Consider the following 15,463-nt stretch of genomic DNA (forward strand, 5'->3'; position numbering starts at 1 on the left):
AAATGTGTTCATTTTGAATTGTTTTAACCTGCCAAACAGTGTAGTAATACAAATGTAAACACTCATAATAATGCACTATCTACTTTTAATGATTTTTAATACAGTGATAAAAATGCTGACATACTTGTATATCTGTAACCCTAAATTTTACTTTCTAAGTCCTTTTTTAAATTTGAAATCCACTGACTGGCCTGAACATCTTTTAACTGTCTTTCACACATTCTGTCACTCCCAGCTCTTTAAGCAATGAAACAGCTAACCTTGCTACAAACTTCCCACACCCCACCTCTGCTGGACAACTTTCCATCCTCGCTGTTCAGCTTCTGCTCCTAAATCTGCGTATCTAAGCATTTTCCTCTCATATGCTTCCTCTACAGAACCATAAGCTCTATGAAATAAACTACTTCCTGGCTGGCAGACAATAGCACTATGTCTCAAGACTTATGACTCAGACTAGTGCAAACCATCTCCTATGACACAAGTTTCCTGCATCTCTCCATCCTTAGCACACTACTACTAACCTGGCTGGTGTCTAACTAAAAAGCTGCCTCCTTTAACTTTCTTTCTCTTATGAACAAACTGAACACCTGCCCTCTCTCCCTGAGTACATCTTGCATTCACCGGTCACCTTTGGCTTTCAATTCCTGCTGCAAAACTTTTCAAAACCCTGTTACGCTGCCATGTTTACCTGATTAAACCACTGACATAGCTTGTATGCAAAGTGGAGAAATATGGATCTCGAATAAAAACTGAAGAGAAAGTCTGTCCAAACTATGTTGAAATGCTTTGATGATTTGAAATTTCTTTTTGTCTTTCTGAAATATTATTAATAGGTGAAAGAAAATTTGATGATCTGATCATTTGCTTGTTTACTTAATTTAAAGCCCCTCAGGTCATGACATAAGTATAAATATGAGGAAGAGATTAACCTTTGATGCTGTTTCTGAGTGGCATAGAGCTTCATGAACATAAACGCACAGCATCGAACAAAGTTTTCAAAACATTTTAATTCATAAATTAATATAATAACAGATAATTCTCAGGTAGCATTGATACAGTTCTTTTAAGTTTACAGTGTAACAGCTAAAGTGAAAAAAAAAAACTTAGAACCAAGGTCATCAGATTTCTGATATTTTGATACTTTAAAACACTCAGGTCTTATATTTCAATTATACTGTATATAGTATTGAGAAGTACTTAAGTTCTACAAACACCAGATTTAATTCAGGTGCTTAGGAGAGGATTGGATACATCAAAAATAGTGAGATACTCTCATGCAACCTGAATTGCTCAAACATATTGGCACCAACTTGCCTGTCATAATTGGCAACTGAAAACAAAAAAAGAAAAAATATTGGGTGCCTGTGATGTCTTTTTTGTTGCTACGGTATTAAAGCAGATGTTAATGTTCCTGTTTCCATCATTATACAGATGCTTTATAATTCTGGCATCATAACTGTTATCCTAAGAACACGTTCTGAGTACATGAAAACTCTATCTTACAGCTGGCCTAGCATTGGTCAAAACAACCTTTTTTGTATTTCTTTTTTTTTTTATTCCTCAACAGACTAATTCTTGCAGAACCAAATGTGAAGGTTATGTCTTATTAAGTATGTTAGAGATTAACATGCAATTGCTTGGCTTAATATTAACAAAAAACAGGGAGAAAAGTTGAATTACACAGGATGTGGGAAGCCAACTGAGCTTGTCAAATCTTATGGAACATTAAAGAAGAGGTAGATCTGAAGCCTGTACAGTGTTTAATAAATCTCAGTTTTAGCAATAAACACACTGCTAAAGTCTGATCTTACTGCAATGAATAAGAAGACTTAGTTCATGCAAAAAAAGCAAACCTTCTCACTCCGCATGTGTACATTTTAAACACCCTTACAGCATTTTCATGCAAACAGTGGGAACTCGAGTAAACCTTCCTACCCTTTGAGTTATTTTTTCTGGTTAAAGTGATAATTGGTTTAGTTGGAGTAGGGTTTAGATTTCTACAGTAGTTTCAGTATTTGAGTGTTCAAACCTTATTAATTTGTGTAACTTTAAGTTATCAATACAGTAAAACAAAGTGTGATTGCACAGCAGCCATTTGTAGTGGTGAATCCAGAGACACAAGATCTGACAGTAATCTGAGTGATTAAAGAAGAAAAACAAACATGGAGGACATCTGGCATGTGTTCTGTTTTGCAAAAGAAAAAAAAACATGGATTAAATCCTGGCTGAGATGACGGTATTGGCTTGTACACTTTGCAGCCCAAGCTTTTGTTGCTTGTAACCAGGGGCGTAGATAGGGATTTTAGGCCCCCAGAAAGAATATTAGACAGAACACCCCTTGACCAGCTAGCCATGCAACAAATGTTGCGTCATTTTTACAAATACCTATGCATTTAAACTTATTTTTTAACCATAATTTCTGGATTTATGAGCAATATTTTTACAGTGTTTGAATTAAATTTACTTGCATTATTTCGCAGCGATGGACTATACCATCTGGACATTTCTGAGGGAGGAGCAGGGGACCCCTGCTCCGTCTGACACAAATTTCAGTCTGTTGACCAATTCACTAAGTTGCTTTTGATTAAATAATGACACTGATTGCTAAGAAAAAAAATAACAAAAACACTCTTTTCATTGCAGGTTGCAGGTAGCATTTAGCTGCCTCCTAGTTTACTTGCTCTTATTAGTTATTGTGGAGGCAGCCTGATTTTGAGTCAAACTTTTAACATGTTTGATAATTACTATGCAAGATCAGGGAGATTCTGGCTCAAAGAGTAGGGTTAAGAAGAGCTCTGATTGACAGTAATCGATTGTCCTTTTTTCGTCATGCCAAAAGTTGAAGGTACCACATTTTGGTTTGATTTGATGCACAATATTGATGTGCTTTTAGCTTCTGTTGCCCTTGCAAAAACTGATGTATGTTTTTACACCAGAAACATCAAAAAATAACCTTAAGTCACAGCCTGTGAGACTAATATAGCAGTCTAAAGGCCGGCTCAGACTACATGATTTTTATGGCCTTTCACCTTGGCACCATGTCAGACAACACAACTTAAATCTTGTGACATCTTGGTTGATAGCCTGGCAACACTACAAGGCTGATCTGACTTCTCATTGTACGCTGATGTCACCACCATCTCTGCGACTGAATGCAAGTTCACAAGACGTCAGGGAGGCGGGTCAAAGGGAGTGAATCAGAACTACAACAGAAGAGCTCCATGTAATGCCACTTTTCCTTTGCACTGAAAAGAAAACAACAAACAAGAAACAACTACAATTATGACCTTTTCATGTCAAGAAAAATAGCCCCGTTAACCTTGCCAATACGTACAGCTTCACTGTATGTACACATAAATGCCCTGAGGGAGTGAAGTGGGGACTTGTATAATGTCAGTCTGTTAAATAATAAAACAAAGATGGGGAGAAAATACTCTCCTGTTGGTCTGGATACACATTGTTGACGTAAGGGTGTCAAACTAAATGATGATGCAAGATGAATTCTGACAAGTCTTGTTGAATCATGGTATTGGGGCATCTTTGATGTCATTGATCATGTCACAATACAGGGGTGTTTGTCGTTCTCGATGCTCAAATTCAGGCTCGGCATTTGACAATGTGCTGCACCGTTGCAATCAGGCCCAAATCTGGTTGATTTCATCCAGTCTGAGCTGGCCTTAGGCTAAAACGTGATCGAGTTTTGGGATTTTGAACAATGCCAAACAGGGTTTTATGGACCCGGGTTTATGCCTCCATCCCTATAAATGAGGAGCAGGATAACTGTAACATAAACACCACACATCTGACAAGTTTTTGAACAAATTACCAGTTGCAACAAGCCTTGAACTGAGCCCCACTGCTCTGATTGTTCAGGGGAAGTTAGACCAGAAATGTTCAGTATATGTTTAGCCTTAGTGTGCTGCAGAGGGAAGCTTTCCTTCACTGGCAGAAGGTATTTCCATACATGAAAACTACGAGTTAACAGATGAAAACACTATGAAGATAAAGACAGTAAAGTAAGAACACCCTCTAAGTAAGGCCCATCCGCATGAAGACACGGAAAAAAACTGTAGTGCTTTTTAAATTGATTATTTTTGATGAACCTGAGTAAACCAGATATGTTTAAATGTTATTTGACTTCTATCAAAATAACGATGCTTGAGCCTAATAATGCTTTTTTAGCTCACCAAAATGCTGCGTCTTCTGTATAACCCTTAAAAAAATCCCATCAAGTGCTGCAAGATCATACATTCCCACTAATTTTCAACAGTACATAACTTAAAAAAAATGTGACTGTTATTGTCTCACCACATATTAAGACAAGCAATATCCTGGACAAATGTGTCTCTTCAGACTTTGAAGCCAAGTGAATCTTTTATCGCAAACACTGCAGCTGAACTGTTTCTGTGCCGTGTGGACAGTCAGGTGGCGTTTTATGTCTTGTTTTGATGAAAATCTTTTCCCACAGACCACACAGCTAAAGGGTTTTTCTCCTGTATGGACAGTGGAGTGGCGTTTCAGATTTCCTTTTTGAGTGAATGTCCTTCCACAAACTGAACAATGATAGGGTCTCTCTCCAGTATGGGTTCTCATGTGTATATCCAGCTGAGATCTGCAAGGGAAACCTGCGTTACAGATCGAACAGTTAACCATCGGTTCATCGGGTGGAGCTTGGACATTTGTTTGATGTGACTTTTCTTGAAACCTTGAACCATGGACAGATGATATGTAGAGTTTCCTTCTCATGTGGGTTTTCATATGTCTCAAAAGCTCTCCTCTCCATGGAAAACTTTTCTTACACAGTGAGCAGCTGAAACGATTTCTCTCTGAGTGACGGATCATGTGAGCTGATAAACAGTTCTTATTTGAGTATCTTCGACCACAAACTGAACAACCAAACGGTCTGCTTGTTTCTGTGTCCTGGGGTTGCTTCTTTTGTTCAAAACTTGGAGCACAATCAGAGGAGCTCACAGGTGTCTTTTCAGCTTTACACTCTGTATTAAAAACAGGTAGTGTGTCGTTTTGTAGAGGGATTAAACTTGACAGAGGTTCACTGATTTCCTTCAAATCATAACCAAAGCCCTCATTCTCACATTTAGAGGAGAGAGAAATCTTGTCAGGAGAAACTGGCTGTAAATGACTGTCTGGGTCAAAGTCTCCATCCAGTTCTGATCCTCCACAGTCCTCTCCATCAGCCTCTGTTTTCAAATGCTCTGTGTCTCTGTTCCCTTCACTTTGGTGTTCATCAAGCTGTGAAGACTGAGCTTCCTCCTCAAGGACAGGACTGAATGTGAGAGTGTTGACTTCATCCTCCTCTAATCCTTGAAGCTGCTCTCTCTCCTGACTGATCCACGGTTCCTCCTGTTCCTCTTTAATGTCCACTGGTTCTGATGGATTTTCTTTATCCACACTGTGGCTCCAATCTGGTTGGTGAGGGGAAATATCTTTTCTTACCAACTGCAGCTGGACATCTGTGAAGAGAAATTTAATCTTTCAGCAGGGTAGATTGAAAAGTGAGAGAGCTAAATATGATGACAGAAAGGCAACATAAAATGTAACAAGATCTCAGGTACCGATGAGGATAAAATTATTTGCCCCACATGAACATTTCAGTTTTTCCAGAGTATTTCCCAGGTGTTCTTAAACAGAATATGGGTTTTAACACAGCTTTTCCAAACATCCTAGTTTTGTTTTGGACACTTAAATTATTTTATCTTGAACATTGAAACAAAACTATTTCACAAAATCAAAAAACTACCAAGATCCAAATTATTAGCCCCCTTTAGAAGTGACCTTTAAGTCAAGCTAGAGCACAAACCACTGTTAGTCAATGATGTGTCTTAACTTTGCAATGCTCAAAGCTTGTAAACTCAAGTTAAAACCAAGGGTTATTTCCCAGTTTAAACACAGTATAAAAGTCTCAGAAAGGGTTTGAGCTGCCACTTGAGAGGGCACAAAGACAAAACCAAAATAAATCAGTTTAGACTTGAGAAAAAGAATTGTTGATGCTCACAAAGCAGGAGGAGGATCTACAAAGTTATCACAGCTTTTCCAAGTGTCAAGAACTGGGGTGAGGAGTATCCTTAATTCAAAGAGAGCCATACAGTCTAGAACAAGCCTGGAAGAGGTAGGGGGAGAGAGATTTCAAAGACTCTAAAAAGAAAACTAGTAAGAGATGTGTCTAAAGACACAAAACAACTACCAAGATGCTAGTGAATGACTTAGCCAAGTCGGGAATTGGAGTCCGAAAGAAGACAATCACCAGAGTCCTGCACAGGAATGGACTGAGAGGTTGCAGACCAAGAAAAACTCCACTTCTGCAGAAGGGACACCTTCAAGCCAGACCAAAGTCTACTGAGGACAACCTGGAGAAAGGTTATGCCTAATGGAAGTATATCCTTTGGTCAGATGAGACCAAACTAAAGCTCCCTGGCCTCGGAGTCGTAGCTTATGTTCAGAGAAAGAAGGGAGAGGAACCCAAAGAACACAGTGAAACACAGCGCTGGGAGTATTGTGGGGATGCTTCAGTGAATCTGGACCTGGGAATCTCGTAAAGGTGGAGGGAATCATGAAGAAAGAAGGATATTTGATGGTTCTGAAAGAAAGCTTCAAGCAGTCAGCAGCAAAACTGTCTCTGTACTGTTGCTTTGTCCAACGCAACAATGACCCAAAACATACATGGCTCCTGATGAACAATGACCTTCAGAAGACCTTCAGAAGGCCTGCACAAAGCCCTGGCTTAAATCCCAATGAAAATTTGTGGGGTGAACTAAAGACCAAGTTCCATGCCATAGGACCATCAAATCTGGAGGAGCTTGAGAGATTCACCAAAGAAGAATGGGCTAGCACTCCTAGGGAAAGTGTACGAGACTTGTTGAAAACTACAACAAACAACTCCAGGCTGAAACCAGCAAAAAGGAGAAACGTCTGACGATTGGCATCAGGGGCTAACCATTTAGATCCTGGTAGTTTGGGGTTTTTGTGAAATAATTATGTTTGTGTGCAAAGTAAAATAACACGAGCATCTGTTATTGCAGCTGTATAAAAATACTTGCTCTCTGAAAAACTTAAAAAAAAAAAAAGAAATGTTAGTATGAGGCTATGATTTCGTCCAAATTTGTATGTCGTTTGATTTTTACAAATATAACAGTGCCATATCTGAGTCTAAAAAAGCTGGTATCGTCACAACTATATCTGAAATTCATAATGATAAGGAAACCATACAAACCTTCTCTGTGTAACTGGACCTCAGGAATGAAAACAGCATCTAGAAGTTTCTGTTGACGCTCGTTTTCCCCTTTTAATCGACTTATTTGCTCCTCGTACTGGGTTGCCGTCCTCTCAAACAGCTCCAATATCTCATCGACAGCCGCAGTCAATCGCTGGTTGACAGCACTTCTTAACATTTTGACTTTAGACATGTTTAGATAAATCCAAAACAACTCCTCTCTGTTAAAACCTAACGTGACTGCCCAGGTCCAGCTAGGCTAGGCTAACGTCATTTAGCACTCCTGGCTAACATGAGCCAAATCAGACGAGAAATATCCAGAAACTTTGCTCAAACTCCACTCAAATGTTGATTCATATTCAAAAAAATACATGCTCTGGCGATTAAATCCGTTTATGTCTTGTTTTAGTTAGACACAGCGGATAAATGTCGCACATTTACTCAGGCTGAGTGAGATAATTCACTTCCTTCTGTGGTGCAACTTCTTCATGCTTCTGCTTCTTCTTCGTCGCCATATTTCAGTCAGTTTCGGCGCTGTCAGGCGTATCACTGCCCTCTACTGGACAGACTGAGAGCCGCAATCACGTTTCACATTTTCACATACAGCACTATATCATACAGGACCTGTAAGGCTGCTATTATGGTCTGCTAGGGGTTGTTATAGTGGCTAAAGATAGATTTAATTGAAACTCAAATTAATCCCAATTCTGACAGTGTTTTAAACACATTTCTCCTCTCCGTGTTAAAACTCTAACACTCAAGAAAGTGTGTTACCATTCTAGGGTGGCCGCACCCACATTATCCTGTATGCAAATTATGATTTAGTCCATGATGTCCAAGTCTTAATCCGCATACTTTAACAGAGTCTATGCAGATTCTAATGCAGTGAATGACTAAAAGAACTTAAATTGGTAAACCGTCCCTCCCTGTACCCCAGGGGTCATCAACTACATTTGCACAAGGGCCAGATTTAATATGGCAAGAGCCTCTGAGGGCAGAAAATTTAAGTAAACAAAAATTGAATAAATATTTTTGTCTATTTGACATATTATTGTATTTGTATTTTCTTTAAAAACGCAGGACATTTTAGAGCATAAGTGAGATCTATCACTATTATCTATGATGAAACTGGCCACAAGGAGACAGACCTGACCACAGAATGAGCTGGGCCCCTGAAAATCCCAGAGAATGGTCCCTCTCCAATTATGATTTAGCACCAATACTGGCCCATTTTTGACACTTTTTAACCCCTTTGCACTACATCATTTGACCATTTCTGTAACATTTTTTGCCACTCTTGACCCATTTTTGATCAATTTTGCCACTTTGAAACAAATTCTTGCCACTTTTTGCCACTCTTTAACCCCTTCTCACTACATTGGCAGGCTATTTTTGATATATTAATAACACATTTAACCCATTTTTGATATTTTATGCCTTTTTAACCAAATTTATGCCATTCCTTAACCCCTTAAAAAAACACTTTTCCTGCATGTTTTATCCACTTCCTACCCTTTTCTTTTATCCATTTGACCACTTTTCATCTATTTTTGCCACTGTTTGACCCCTTTAATTATGTTTTTTGTACCATTTTGTCCCATTTTTTGATATTGTTGCCCCTTTAGCCAAATTTTTAACCTCTTTTCACCACTTTTTCTGCCAATTTTTGTCCCTTTGTGCCACTCCACAACCCATTTGACATCAATTTTTGTATCCCTCTGACCCCTCTTCACCACTTTATCTGGCCAATTTTGCAACATTCCTGCCACTCTTAACCCATTTTTGATTGTTTTTGCCACTTTTTGCCCATTTTGCTATTCTTTTACCCCTTTTCACTACATTGGTAGGCTATTTTTGCTATATTTATGCCGAGTTTTACCCATTTTTGATACTTAATGCCTCTTTAACCGAATCTTTGCCATTCCTTAACCCCTTTTAAAAACACTTTCCCTGCATGTTTTATCCACTTTGTACCTCTTTTTCCATTTTGCCACTTTTCATCTATTTTTACCACTGTTTGACTCCCATTTAAAGTCAAAAGAAACTCTCAAAACCACGCCTTCTTTTCCTCCTTTTCTGAATTTAATTACCTTCGGGGGGCCTCATATAACCCTCGGGCTGCCAGTTGATGATCAGTGCCGCATGCGCTCCACACAGCTGGAACACCTCATTTCATCTAAAATTCAACACAATTGAAATTGAGACCTGTAGATGACCGCTGGAGATTCCCAAAGGGACTGCATAAAGTATTGCTTATAATTGCATAGAAAAACCACATTACTACAGCAAATATAGTTGACTATTGAAAACAATGGTGAATTTTTAATAATGCAAAACTGGTCCATGGATCCATATGGTACTGATATAATCCTCTTTTTGGACTTAATGTTTGACTGGATTCAGATTGTGCGGACTCTTTCTGGTGCAGTAGGACTGTTGTCAGTGCAGATCAGGAGAGAACAAGAGAGCTTCTAATGCTGAGCTGTGTCACTTTAATTATCGTTTGTTAGTTGTGTGACAAAGGCATTAATTGTGAAAGCTGTGAGGGTTTTATTCTGACATGGTTGACATGGTCAGAATCCTGAGAACCAGAGCTTTCTGGTGGTGTATAACATGTTATATTTATATTTTGTAAATAACTGAAGTCATTTCAGGGGGCCTGCAAAGTTTTATGGATTTAAGTAGCCCTTTAAGGTATAGTTGTGTATCTACAGCCACACAAGTATATTTACTGACCAAATCACCATCTGTGTGCATGGGAGAGAGACGCCCAATAGTACATCCCTCCTGTAAATGCACCAATTGAAGTGTGATAATTCATGTCAGAACTATGCTGTCACTTCATCATTTTTCATGAAGTACCCTGCTGTCGATACTATCATGTAGGATGTGGGATTATGGTTTTGACATGCTGCCCCTTCAACAATAAGCACTCACACATGTAGCTCACCTGCTATGATTACTGAATACCAAGTGAACCCCTTCAAAAGGTGAGTGATGTTATTTGAGCATCTTTAAAGAACATACTGTTGATAAAAAAATATATATATATCTTAAAAGAAGAAATACAAGAAAGTAAATGCACAGAATGAGGCAGGGCAGGTTGGTCATCCCTGCCATCTGAGTACAGTGTAATTCTGTGGGAACTGCTTGGGGCTTAGTTAGTCTTTAAGATGAGGACTGCAACCAATGAAGAGTCAAACTGCCTTTATTATTAAGAAAATCACCTTTGAAGTGTTGAAGAAATGGAAATAATGCTTTAGGTGTGACTTAAACAAACTCTTAAATGGAAGACATATCATTTATATTGGAGAGAAAATGTCATCATGTCATTCTAAAAATAATAAAAACAATATTTACTGCAGCTCTGTAAAGATAATATTAAATAGATCTTGATTAGATGCATACTGTTTTAAAATCAATGCATGCAAACCCAAAGACAGAGTATCCCTGTTAAAGTGACACAGACATGAATATAACAACATGGCATCAATAGAGGCTGTGTCTGCAGCTGATGTTTCTTGCCCTGAAAGTATTTTTCAAGGGTGAAGCCTCCAGGCCTACAGTTACTAATAAAGCAAAAAAGGATTCCTTTATATATATGTGTATATATATATATATATATATATATTTTTTTTTTTTTTTTTTTGGCTATATTCCCTTGAATAGAGGAAATAAAGCACACAGAGCTATTTCAAAACACAGTTTGGGTACCCTTGAGGAAAGCAAGTCAACTGTTAAACCTAGGAACAATAAACATAGATGTGCTCTGAAACTAAGGTTGTGAATGCTGTAAGAAGAAAAAAAAATAAAAACAACAGTTGTTGACACACACAGGCCCCGGTGTAGCTTCATATTAGCTGCAAAGATAAGATGCAAATAAGAGCTTCTTCCTTCAAGTTTGTGTAGGCTGAGCTTTGAAGAGACAGATTTTATCCCAGTCTATTTAATTCTCCATCCATCTTCATCTGCTTATCCTGGGCCAGGTCGCAGGTTAAGCAAGCCCACCCACACATCCCTTTCCCCAGCGACACTTTCCAAATCCTGCTGGGGGATCCCAAGGTGTTCCCAGACCAGACGGGAAATGTCTGGGTATTCCCTGAGGTCTCAGCTGGACCTGCCCGAAATACCTCCATGGGGAAGCAACCAGGAGGCACCCTGAATCAGATGCCCGAACTACCTCAACTGGCTCCTTTTGATTCAAAGGAGCAGCAGCTCTACTCCTCACCTCCTCCAGATGTCTGAACCCCTTACCCTATCTCTAAGGTGGAGCCATGCCACCCTCTGCCGGAAACTCATTTGGCCACTTGTGTCCACAATCTCATTCTTTCAGTCATAACCCAGAGTTCATGACCATAGGTGAGGTTTGGGAGGTAGACTGACCAGTAAATTGAGAGCTTTGCCTCTCGGCTCAGTTCCCTAACCACAACGATGCAGCACAACACCTGCAGAACTGCGCCAATCTGCATGTCAAACTCATGCTCCCTTTAACCCATACTGGTGAACAAGACCCCAAGATGTTCTGCAGCATCATTTGTTCATGCTTCCCACGATACACTTGTGCTTTTTGAGATACTGTAGCCGAGCAAATCTCTTTTCACAAACATTGCATTGAAATGCTTTCTCTCCCGTGTGGACAGTCAGGTGGCGTTTCAGAGTAACAAGGTGTGCAAATCTTTTACCACAGAACGAACAATTGAACGCTTTCTCTCCTGTGTGGACGATCGAGTGACGTGTCAGACCTTCACGTCGTGCAAATAGTTGACTGCAAACCGAGCAGCTAAAGGGTTTCTGCCCAGTATGGGTTCTCATGTGAATGCCCAGATTTTTTCTGATGCTGAAACTCATCTTACAAACTGTGCAGGTGAATGGTTTCTCTCCTGTGTGAACTCGTAGGTGTGAGGTCAGATGTGTCCTTTGTGAGAAGCTTATACCACAGGCAGAGCAGCTAAAGGGTTTCTCTCCTGTGTGGATTCTCATGTGCCGCACAAGCTCTCCTCTCCATGGGAAACTTTTCTTACAAACTGAGCAGCTGAAACATGTTCCCTCTGAGTGACGTTTCATGTGCTTTGCTAAGGAAATCTTCTGCGGGTATCTTTTGCCACAGAATGAGCAACTAAATGGTTTCGATCCTGTCTGTAATCCAGTGGGATTTTGCAGAAGTTCTTTTTGGTTTATGCTGGTGCCACATCCAGAGCTTACTGATGTGTTTCCAGTTTCACATTCCTGATCATCTACAGGTCCATCTTTGTTTAACAGAGGTTCACTGGTTTCCTCCCAGTCACAGCTACTGTCATCAGTCTCAGATTCAGAGTGCAAAGTGTCGCTATGAGTGACTGAGTCCAGATTAGAGTTTTGTTTCAAATGCTCCATGTCTCTCTTCTCTTCACTGAGGTGTTCATACAACTGTGAAGAATGCGATTTCTCTCCATCCTCTTCTTCACTCTTTACAGCATCAGGAGTGAAAGTGAACTTGATGATATCAGCTCCCTTTGATCCTTGAAGCTGCTGTCCTTCCTTATGAGTCCAAAGTTCCTCTTGTTCCTCTTTAATAAGTGCTGGTTCTGGAAGGTCCTCCAGGTTCAGACTGGGGGCTTCTCTACCAGCCAGTGACACCTGCTGGACCTCTGCGGATAGAAATGTCAAAACACGAAAATGTTAGAAAACTGTATTTTATGTGGCACTCTGCTATTCTTTGATATAATCCTCTAGAGCAGTGGTTCTCAACCTTGTTAGCCTGTGACCCCCAAAATAAAGGTGCCAGAGACCGGGGACCTCGCTGTATCTGAAGGTGGCTGAACACAGCCATGCACGGTTAAGAACAGTTGTGCAGACAAGGCTGCCCATAAAGGGGGCTAAATGGGAGAGCTTTCTTTTCTCCCAGCCAAAATGGGGGCCCATGGAGGTCAGCAAAATCATGCCATTGTAAAGTTAAGCTGTGGTATCCATATTTCATATTTAACCTGAATAATAACCACACTTATCAAAAGGCCAAAAATATATATTTTTAATCATTTGTGTAGTAAAAAGCCTTCTTAAAAATGTAAAACCCTCATGTAAAAAAAAGAATTGAAATGTTTTAAAAATTGCTACAATGGGTTGATAACAGCAAAAAAATGGTGGAAAAGGTGGTGAATGAATGAATCCAATGAGTTGGATTTTAAAAGTAGCAGAAATGGGTTAGAAGTGGCAACAATGGATAAAAGTGGCAAAAATGGGCATAAATAGTGGTATAAGGGAGTTAAAATCTGGCTGACATGGGTTTAAATTGGCAAAAATGGGTGGACATTTGGTGAAATGGGATGATGCATTGATATAAACTGGCAAGAAAGGGTTAACTGAGAGAGGAAAAAAATAGGCAGACACTGGCGGAAATTGGTTAAACTACCAAAACTGGGTATATTAAAAACTAAAAATCTGGTTAAAATGAGAGAAATTGGGTGTAAAAAGTGGTAAAAGGGGTTAATAGTGGCAATAATGGGTCAACAGAGGCGACATTAATCTTAAGTGGCAAGAATTGGTTTAGAAGTGGCAAAAACAGGCAGAAAAAAGTGGTGGAAAGAGTTTAAAAAGGATAATAAATAGGTGTTAAATGGTAAAAAAAAAAAAAAAGTGTTAAAATTGGTTTAAAAAATGATGGAAAGGGGTTAAAAAAGTGACGAAATTGATGTTAAGTGGCAACAGTGTAATTTAAACGTTTTTGGGGGGCATCTGCAGACCCTCTCTCTGTGTCTCGGGACCCCGAAGGTTGAGAACCACTGCTCTAGAGGAGCGATTATACACTAGACCACACAGGACACCTGTGCATGTGTATGAGCTTGAAATTCCCACATATTATTTCTGAAAAGGGTTTTTTTGGTTTGGTTGAATCTAGCTTTTTTTTTTTATCTCTATAATATTATACAGAGCAGTGCTAATGATATTAGTCATAAAGTAACAACAACATTGAAAATATATACCTGATCTGTGTAATCGGACCTCAGGGTTGTAAACAGCATCCTGCAATTTGTGTTGATTCTCTTTGGATCGATGAAGTTGCTCCTCGTACTCTGCTATCGTCCTTTCAAACAGATCAAATATCTCTTCAGCAGCAGCAGTCAGTCTCTGGTTCACTACAGATCTCAGCATTTGGACTTTAGACATCTTGGCCAAATCACAGTTGCCTTTTTCTTTACACACTGAAAACAACGTAAACTCTCTGGCATGAGCTGCGTCCTTCTTGTCTGTTATTAACTAGCAAGCTAGGCTAACTACGCTAGCTCCGTGAACATGCCAAACGTTCGGGGTTGTAACTAGGTAACGGTGGAGTCCTGACCAAGCTAACGGCTGTCTGCAGCTTACATTCTTTGCTGACGGGAGATTCCTTTTCAGGTGATGACGTAACTAAGAACTAATTCCTGTAGGATTTTGGTACATATCGCTGACTTATAATAATAAAGGTGGCACATAACGGAAAGAGTTGGCTTCTTCCTTCCTCGTGTTCATGCGGCCTCAAGGCTCATGTGATACGTCTAGGTAGGCGCCATCTTGGAGAGGGGTAGCTGCGAATTACAACAGCATCAGGTTCATACTCCATCAAAGCCACCCAAGAGGGGGATAAAGGAGAGCTTTCCTGGACCCAGCCAAATGAGGTCAGCAAAATCATGGTCCATTTTAATGCCAAGATGTGATAGGCATATTTTTTTCACCTGAATAACAACCACACCAATCGAAGCAACCATTTTTTGTATTCATTTATGCAGTAGTATATAGCCTTCTACAAAATGTGAATCCATTTTCCTAAAAAAAAAAAAATGAGATAACAGGAAAAAATCAGCATAAAATGGTCAAAAATGGGTTTAAAGTGGTTAAAATTAGGCATAACAGATAGTGAAATGTTGTTAAAGTGGGCAAAAATGGGCATACAAAGTGGTGACAAGGAGTTGATAGTGGCAAAATGGGTCAACAGACCTTGGTCGCTAATGAGAGCTGGAATTACCATTACTAGTTAAGGCAGCACCCATTCCCTGGTAAGTTATATTCCTTTATCAGTAGATAGCAGCAGCAAAAGTGATGGGTCATTCATGAACGAGCCAGTCAAAGAGCCGGCTCTTTTATGTGAATGATAAGAGCTGGATCCAGTTAGAGAGCCATTTTATATTTTATAACTATTATTATTATTAGTACTAGTATCATTTGTATATAGATTGTGTGTGTCTGTGTGTTATTTGATTGGTTAGTAGGGATGATCTTTTA

General features: G+C 39.5%; 3 protein-coding genes and 1 gene segment (V, D, J or C); 1 reads left to right on the forward strand and 3 right to left on the reverse strand.

Moving 5' to 3' along the window:
- LOC121523649 overlaps positions 1-15,463 on the forward strand; it is an 820,099-nt gene that overhangs the window by 718,719 nt on the left and 85,917 nt on the right.
- Positions 1-15,463, reverse strand: part of LOC121523651 (immunoglobulin kappa light chain-like) — an 813,481-nt gene that overhangs the window by 716,963 nt on the left and 81,055 nt on the right. The gene's annotated exons all lie outside the window — the stretch shown is intronic.
- On the reverse strand, positions 1,044-7,704 carry LOC121523601 (zinc finger protein 69-like). 2 transcript variants are annotated; one of them, XM_041808537.1, is made up of 3 exons: positions 7,229-7,704; positions 4,309-5,471; positions 1,044-3,245 (listed from the first exon to the last, which is right to left on the reverse strand). In XM_041808537.1, exons 1-2 carry the CDS (start codon positions 7,419-7,421, stop codon positions 4,315-4,317), a joined length of 1,350 nt encoding a protein of 449 aa, XP_041664471.1. In that variant the 5' UTR covers positions 7,422-7,704; the 3' UTR covers positions 1,044-3,245; positions 4,309-4,314. The 2 variants fall into 2 exon arrangements, with proteins under 2 accessions (XP_041664471.1, XP_041664470.1); XM_041808536.1 differs by having other exon boundaries at positions 1,044-5,471.
- On the reverse strand, positions 10,949-14,424 carry LOC121523615 (gastrula zinc finger protein XlCGF57.1-like). The gene is made up of 2 exons (XM_041808555.1): positions 14,188-14,424; positions 10,949-12,855 (listed from the first exon to the last, which is right to left on the reverse strand). The coding sequence occupies exons 1-2, from the start codon at positions 14,369-14,371 to the stop codon at positions 11,759-11,761; spliced, it is 1,281 nt and encodes a 426-aa protein (XP_041664489.1). The 5' UTR covers positions 14,372-14,424; the 3' UTR covers positions 10,949-11,758.

This window comes from Cheilinus undulatus, linkage group 16 (assembly GCF_018320785.1).
Source record: "Cheilinus undulatus linkage group 16, ASM1832078v1, whole genome shotgun sequence".
Classification (NCBI taxonomy): domain Eukaryota; kingdom Metazoa; phylum Chordata; class Actinopteri; order Labriformes; family Labridae; genus Cheilinus; species Cheilinus undulatus.